General features: G+C 40.7%; 1 protein-coding gene across 1 annotated transcript in view; it reads left to right on the top strand.

The window, feature by feature from the left end:
- Positions 1-4683: 4683 nt before the first annotated feature.
- SERINC4 (serine incorporator 4) overlaps positions 4684-8617 on the top strand; it is a 70162-nt gene continuing 66228 nt past the window's right edge. The window contains exon 1 of the mRNA XM_040415372.1: positions 4684-4770. Within this exon, the coding sequence (XP_040271306.1) occupies positions 4684-4770 (87 nt within the window). The remainder of the gene's footprint in view (positions 4771-8617) is intronic.

The following is an 8617-nucleotide window of genomic DNA, read 5'->3' as shown; positions in this document are numbered from 1 at the left end:
ATATTACTGGTGGAACTAATGTGGACAGTATTAATTTTGGGGGCGCTAATGAGGGCATTATTAATTCTGTGCGGCACTAATGGGGGCATTCATTTTGGGGTGCACTAATGGGGGCATTAATATTATTGGGAGCCACAGTATGATAGCGACCCCACAAACACACACTCCCTTTGGGGTGTGGCTTAACTTGGCCGCTATTTTTTGTTGGGAAAGGTGGCAACTCTACCTAAACGTGACCACAAAATGTGAACCAGGGACCCATTGATATCAAAAATTAAGGATGCAACATGGGCAGTATCTGTATTTTGCGAATCTGAAATTTGCGGACTGCAAAATACATACAGTCTTGTGCATGAGGCCTTACACTCTTCACATGCCGGGGCCTCCACTGCCTGGGGTCTCACATGCAGCCCCTAGCAGTGCGGCAGGAAGGCTCCGGCCTCCACCTGTGGCCTGGACACTCTCTCCATGTCTCTGTAGCCTCTGTCGTTGCTGTGGGACTTCTCTAGACCGGCTGTCTACACAGAGGCGCACCTTACTTTCTGGTAAACACCCTACTTCCTGTTGGCGGGAAGGGCAGCTGCTTTTAAAGATTAGTTACTCAGTCCCCGTGAGTAATGCAGTGTCCCTATGCGTGCTCACGCTTTTTATGACGTAGCTACGTGTCACTCTAGGCAGCCATGTTTTCATCTCAGACTGGACACAAGCAAACTCCCCCTTATTTCCAGGACAGCCTCCATGACCTGCACAATAAGAGCACTGAACAGTAATCTAAATACTCATCCAGGCCTGCTAGATTCAACATGGCAGAAATTCTGATCAATAAACAAGTGGCAACCCTCCCGAACACATTACGGTACACGGTAACATATTTGACTAATCTTTGAGTTTACTTGAGGGAAAGAGCAAGGGGGGATATCAAACTGGTGTACAGTAGAACTGGCTTAGTTGCCCATAGCAACCAATCAGAGTCCACCTTTCATTTTCCAAAAGAACTGGGAATAATGAAAGGTGGAATCTGATTGGTTGCTATGGGCAACTAAGCCAGTTCTACTTTATACCAGCTTGATAAATCTCTCCCTAGGTGTTTAACAGTGTGACAACTCTGGCTTTATTCCCCCATAATTCACGGCCTGCCCATTTCACACTGCTGCTCTATTCACAGGTGGTCGAGTACAGGAAGGAGGAAGATGCGGCACTCTCCACTGGCTAAAGACAAACCTTTATTATTCCTATATCCAGAGGATGCGGCATATAGGCAATGGCCGTTATGCGTCACTACAGGTCAGCAGGCCTCACACAGCCAGTCCAATGGATTTATCACGGAACAGCATTCTGGAGCTACTTCGTACTGTGAAGCACAAAACCTGCAGAATTTTTAATATAAACCTAGTTAAATGTGCAAAGCTTTGAAAGAACCTGAGAGTAAATAGATTGTCCCAGTTCTACTCTAATAGCGATGCTAGAGGTTTTCTTCCAGGGGAATCATTTTATTCATAAACAGAGTAGGGATGATCAAAAGTCAATTATTACTCATCATCAATCCTTCAGCTCTGCCTTTCCGATGCTGCTCTGGTTCACATTCCTTTCCGTTTTCTGGTCTCTGGCTTGACACACCTAGAAGTGTTTCCCATCCTTTCAGAGGAATGTAATTTTAAAGGCAATGGGATGTTCTATTTCTTTTTACGATAGCCTGGCCCTGACGTGACAAGGGCTTACTTGTAATTTACAGATTAATGATATAGGAGCTTTAAACTTTGATGGCACTTTGAAGAAAGAGAAGTATAGACATCTTGACAGTTCTTGGACAAATCTAAAAGAGACATGAAATGCGGATGTCCAGGTTGTCACAGATGACAGGTGGCTGAATGTAATTCAGGTGTAATCAAGAGCTTCAATATACAAAGAATATCTCGCCTAATACTATGTATAGGGCATTATCCTTCTTACAGGTCATTCACAATGAAATTATGTGCCTTATTTGCCCTAAATTTAAAATATTAGGGTATGGTCAAGCAACAAGTCATGCCCACCCGAGACAGCCAATGGCCACACAAAATATTGGCAGTAGTGGTTTGCCGCATAGGGCAGTCCAGGACACTGCTATACCCTTTAGCTTTACCGTTAGGACTCAAATGGTTGTCGAGTTATATGTGTGGTATATAGGTAGCCATACATTAGCCACATGACCGTTTTCTAAAGACTTGACATTCATGGTCTGTGAAAGATGTCATCTAAACATAAATTTGGACAAAATGTTCAATTTCTGTTGTCTGGGCTTCCATTGATGAGAAGCAGATCTGTCATCTGATGGGAAGGACTTTCCAACTACAGCCACCCAATAAAGAGTAAAAAATACAGTATATCAACTATTCCATAGATATCTGCCCATGGACAGCATCTATTATGCTGGTTGGATCACGAAAAGGCATCAGTGGTCAACAGAAGATGGTCTAAATCAACCTCTATATCTGGAGGAAAGAAGGCTTTTACATCAACATAGGAGAAGATTCTTTACGGTAAGAGCAGTGAGACTATGGCACTCTCTGCCTGAGGAGGTGGTGATGGTGAGTTCACTAAAAGAGTTCAAGAGGGATCTGGATGTATTTCTGGAGTGTAATAATATTACAGGCTATAGCTACTAGAGAGGGGTTGTTCACCCAGATTGCCTGATTGGAGTCGGGAGGAATTTTTTTCCCCTAAAATGAGAAAAATTGGCTTTTACCTCATGAGGGTTTTCCTCGGTTTTCCTTTGCTGGATGGACAGATGTGTTTTTTAGCTTTTAAAACTATGTTACTATAAAACCCTTTCGGCTGTCCATGATGATCCGACAAAGGCACTGATCCAGTGCCAAAACATTTATCAAGAATTACACAATAAGGAAAGGATTTAATATTCACCTGCCCGTTAGGAAGTCCATTTGTCAGCAGCCTTCATGACCGGTCCAGTAGTGGTGGGAGCAATGGAAGGTGCATAGCACAGCCCGCTTGGTTGTTTTCATAACTCCATCTCTGGTCACTTCATATGACAGGTATTATGATCTTAGCCATGAATGACTGGGATGGGAATACCTCTTAAACTCAATACATCCAGTACAAAGCATCTGAGATATTAAAATGTGTTAGCCAACATATCTAAGGATGGATATCATCAGGTCATTGAAAAGTTTTCTAATGCAGTATTTTTGTTTGCTTTATTAGAGCTGATTTGTAGTCAAACATTATTTGACCTATTGATTTTAGGTTCCAGCATTGTACTGAATAGGTATTTTCAGATACATCTTCACCAGTGTTCTTACTGGTGATCCGTGTGTCACCACATAGCTGCTGGCTGTATTTTTATCCTGGCTAAATTAAGAGTTAATAGGCTTATGCACAGCACTATTCGTAGTGTAAAAAAAAAAAACAATCTACGGAATATCTCATACAGAAGTTACAGACTAAATTTACATTTTTAGTTCCTCTATATGAAGGTATTTTTTTCTTATTTTGCCTATTGATGGAAGTCAAATGTAAATGAAACAAAATATACTATACTAAGGATGTGTTCTGACCAGCGTTGTTATTTCTGTTGTTCTGCTCCATCCTAGGAGCAGAATGGTGAAATAAAAATAATGATAATATGACATAAGTGGGAAAAACAGCACCAGACGGACCCTATTGACTATAATTGGGTCCATCTGGTTTCGAATAGGGAGTGTGGCATTTTATTTTGCCCATGTTTTTGAGGGAATTTGTAATGGAGGCCCCAAACGAAGCCACCAACTCACATGAAAACAAAGCCTAACCTTTAAAAGGTTTTTTAGATATGGTTTTATGCTGTTATTATTTTAGATATGGTTTTATTATTTTAGATGTGGTTTTATTCTTTTAGATATGGCTTTACAATACACAGTAATCCTGAAAGAATTACTATTAACACCGTACTGTTGGTTCTATAAAAAATATAGATGTGGCCAAAACTTGCAAGGTGCTTCCTCCCATTAATGTCATTTGATGTTCTTTGGGCTAGCTCATCCACTTGCTGGCACACATGGTATTTTCTAGGTGGTGTTAGCAGCCATTACATTGCCTGGATAGTCATTTTGAAATGTAACTAACTGGCTTTGAACAAATCCTATTTAATGTACTGAGCCTTTCCTTGCCCTCCCCCACCTGTGCAGATGGTAAGACGTGCACTGACTTTGTCCTGTCAATCAGAGGCTAATCTCTGTTTTATAGCATTGCTTATAGGGTAATAAATCTCCAGCATGGCTTTTCTGGACGGTGTAAATAATTCCTCATATCAATGAAGAAATCGCAGAAGAGGCGGCAGAGCTGCTGGTGATACTTACTTCTACAGTTGTCTTGGTCTATTATACTGACATGTTGACATGGGAGCTGGCTTGTTACTAGGATCCCCAGCTAGAAATGTCACCATGAAAAAAGGAAAACAAGACAACCTTATTTTTATGGACATCCTTGGGCACAATACACCTGGAAGGACATCCACAATCAATAATCACTAAACATCCTTAGAGGAACCTAACGTCGCTTACTGAGTTGGAAGAAAAACATTTAGACAAATCTTATATCTTAGGACATTTAAATGCTACAAGGAAACTATCAAGATGTGTGGACGACGCTATCTTGTAAGGTGAAGATCTTTAGATCATAGAAAGAAGATATTAGTCAGTAGCAATAATGAGGCTGATTGATGAGATGGCTGTCCGGAAGGCCCTGAGGAGGAACAAACTATGCAAAGATTTTATCAATTCTGTCTCCTATCAGGTGAGATTTTGAAAAAACTTTATATGTTCCCTATAAAAATATTATTAGCAGTATTTTAGGCTGAAGACGTTTTGGTCCATGCCAACACTTGTTACTTTGTTTGCGCTGAAGTTGGATAAATGTTGTTCAGTACTGCAATTCATACTTATATTTGGGGTGTTAGGCAGAGGGCCCTTTGGGGCTCTATCACCCAAGGCTCACACCTGGGACCAGCTCTGTGCATTTAGATGGAGTCATTTCCACATTGGTAACTCATTTGCACAAAATAACAATTTAAAGAATGATGTTTATTCTACTTCTACATTGTCTACATCAGTGTTTCTCAATGTCCCTAAGCCAAGCGCTCCCAACTCAAGCAAATGTCATCAAAATTATAATAATCATAATATTATCTCTACGGTATATCTATACAGAAGTTTCCAGTGCCCCTATATTAGGGTATTTTTCTTATTTTGCTTGTTGATGGAAGTGAAATGTAAATTAAACAAGATTTACTATATTTACTATACTATTTAATAGTACGCAGCGGCGGACTGGCTCGCCAGTTTACCAGAGGATCCCCTGGTGGACCCAGGCTCTGATACCATAGTGGCCCCCATAGATCCTGCAGAAAAAGAACATTTGGAGCTGCCTTTTGAGTCAATAACCTGCCACTAGGGTCTATTTCTCTGAATCAAAATCTATTATCTATTTATACAGTCATGTGAAAAAATTAGGACACCCTTTGAAAGCATGTGGTTTTTTGTAACATTTTTAATAAATGGTTATTTCATCTCCGTTTCAACAATACAGAGAGATTAAAGTAATCCAACTAAACAAAGAAAACTGAAGAAAAGTCTTTTCAAGATCTTCTGTAAATGTCATTCTACAAAAATGCCTATTCTAACTGAGGAAAAAGATAGGACACCCTCACATGTATTCCCTCTTAAATTGGCTCAGATCTCACACAGGTATATCACACCAGGTGCACATAATTAGTAGATCGTTACTCTGCATGTTGAATGAGGCTTGCCCTATTTAAACCTCAGACATTTAGTTTGGTGTGCTCCTGACTGTTGAAGTGAGAGTGAGCACCATGGTGAGAGCAAAAGAGCTGTCAGAGGACTTCAGAAAAAAGATTGTAGCAGCCTATGAGTCTGGGAAGGGATTTAAAAAGATCTCAAAAGATTTTGAAATCAGCCATTCCACTGTCCGGAAGATAGTCTACAAGTGGAGGGCTTTCAAAACAACTGCCAACATGCCCAGGACTGGTCGCCCCAGCAAGTTCACCCCAAGAGCAGACCGCAAGATGCTAAAAGAGGTATCCAAAAACCCTAAAGTGTCATCTCGAGAACTACAGCAGGCTCTGGCTACTGTTGATGTAGAAGTACATGCCTCTACAATCAGAAAGAGACTGTACAAGTTTAACTTGCATGGGAGGTGTGCAAGGAGGAAACCTTTGCTTTCCAAGAGAAACATCGAGGCCAGACTGACATTTGCCAGCGATAAAGTTGACAAAGACCAGGACTTCTGGAATAATGTTCTTTGGACAGATGAGTCCAAAATTGAATTATTTGGACACAACAGCAGAGGACATGTTTGGCGTAAACCAAACACAGCATTCCAAGAAAAGAACCTCATACCAACTGTGAAGCATGGAGGTGGAAGTGTCATGGTTTGGGGCTGCTTTGCTGCAGCAGGACCTGGTCAGCTCACCATCATAGAATCCACGATGAATTCTACTGTGTATCAGAAGGTGCTTGAAGAACATGTGAGACCATCAGTTAGAAAATTAAAGCTGAAGCGGAACTGGACCATGCAACATGACAATGACCCAAAACATACTAGTAAATCAACCAAAGATTGGCTGAAAAAGAAGAAATGGAGAGTCCTGGAATGGCCAAGTCAAAGTCCAGATTTGAATCCCATTGAGATGCTGTGGGGTGACTTGAAAAGGGCTGTACGTGCAAGAAACCCCTCAAACATCTCACAGCTGAAAAAGTTCTGCATTGAGGAGTGGGGTAAAATTTCCTCAGACCGATGTCGAAGACTGGTAGATGGCTACAAGAACCGTCTCACTGCAGTTATTTCAGCCAAAGGAGGTAACACTCGCTATTAGGGGCAAGGGTGTCCTATCTTTTTCCTCAGTTAGAATAGGCATTTTTGTAGAATGACATTTACAGAAGATCTTGAAAAGACTTTTCTTCAGTTTTCTTTGTTTAGTCGGATTACTTTAATCTCTCTGTATTGTTGAAACGGAGATGAAATAACCATTTATTAAAAATGTTACAAAAAACCACATGCTTTCAAAGGGTGTCCTAATTTTTTCACATGACTGTAGGTGATATGGGGCTTGGGCCCAGAGAATTATTTCTGCTGGTGAGCACAAACTATAGGTTTGCTACCCAGTTGTACTAAAGACAGTGGGGGTGATTTATCAAACTGATGTAAAGTAAAACTGGCCTAGTTGGCCTTAGCAACCACCTTTCATTTTCCAGTGGAGCTGTGAAAAATGAAAGGTGGAATCTGATTGGTTGCTATGGTTCTACTTTACGCTAGTTTGATAAATCTTCCCCAGTGTTTTCTTTTTGTTTTACCTTTTAGGCTTTTTTTGTTCCCCCCCCCCCCCTGGCCAGACCAGCAAAAAGGAAGCATACTTATCTGCACCGTTGCAGCCAGTCTAAGCAGATGTTTACAGAGGGGGTCCTGAGGAAGGCAGCCGAGGCCAGGACCCAGCAGCAGGGAGCAGATAAGTATGTTTCCCTTTTGCAAGTCTGGCCGGAAGGGGATTATAATGATAATAATAAAATGTATTTTTTATAGTGCCAACATATTCCGCAATGTTTTACAGTTCAGGGATTTTGCCAAAACCCTGCTAAAAGGTGGACTTCCCCTTTAAATATTTGTGCCTACCATAAGGTTAAATGGAATGTGTCTTTAGAAAATGACCTATTGTTTAAATCACGTTTGTATGTTAAAAATGTATATTTTTTTTTTTAATTTTTCCATGTCACTATATATAGTTATAAAATGTATATCATTCTGCAATTTTCGGAGGGTCCACTAGGCCTAATAATAGGTAATCAATCATAGATACATAGATCAGATTAAATAACAAATCATAACTCCATCGACAGTGGCTTTCAAATAATCATCAATTTTATTAGTACTCACAGAGTTATGACCATTGCTGGCCTCACAGACATTAAGAACATTTAAAATCAACCATCAGACTACGGGTGTATGACAGTTACCATTCATATAAATAAAGTGCTAGTGCAAAAGTATACATGGGAAGGTATAATCAGTGCATATACAGTGTTGTCCTGTCCACAATATATGGTCACAGAGCCAGAAATGCCGACCCTGGATCCTACGGACACTATCAAAAACACACTACTATGCTAAATTATCGTACAATCAGCAAAAAGCTATGCATACTGACCCAGGTATCTGCCACACCGTTAGACTGTGCCCCTAATGATAGGTAATGATTTCCTGTTCTGTACATGTAACTTTTTCAGTAGCTATTATCATTATCACCACAGGCAGAATTACAATGACAAGTAACAACTCTGTAGAGATAACACAGGATCCACCTTTCAGGATAGGTGATATCACAGCTTATCAGCTCACTACTGACCGCACAGGTCACAGAGCATGTCTAGAAATCTCTCCCATAGAAGTCAATGGGGTCAGCGCCTGTCCATTGTGTCTATGGCTCATGTAGCCGTTCTAAAAACATAGTTTAGGCCTAGACTACTTTCACACCCGCGTTTTGGCTTTCCGTTTGTGAGATCCGTTCAGGGCTCTCACAAGCGGTCCAAAACGGATCAGTTTAGCCCTTAATGCATTCTGAATGGAAAAG

This window comes from Bufo bufo, chromosome 1, assembly GCF_905171765.1.
Source record: "Bufo bufo chromosome 1, aBufBuf1.1, whole genome shotgun sequence".
In the NCBI taxonomy this organism is placed as follows: domain Eukaryota; kingdom Metazoa; phylum Chordata; class Amphibia; order Anura; family Bufonidae; genus Bufo; species Bufo bufo.
The sequence above is the reverse complement of the archived record's forward strand: the minus strand, read 5'-3'. Positions and strand labels throughout refer to the sequence as shown.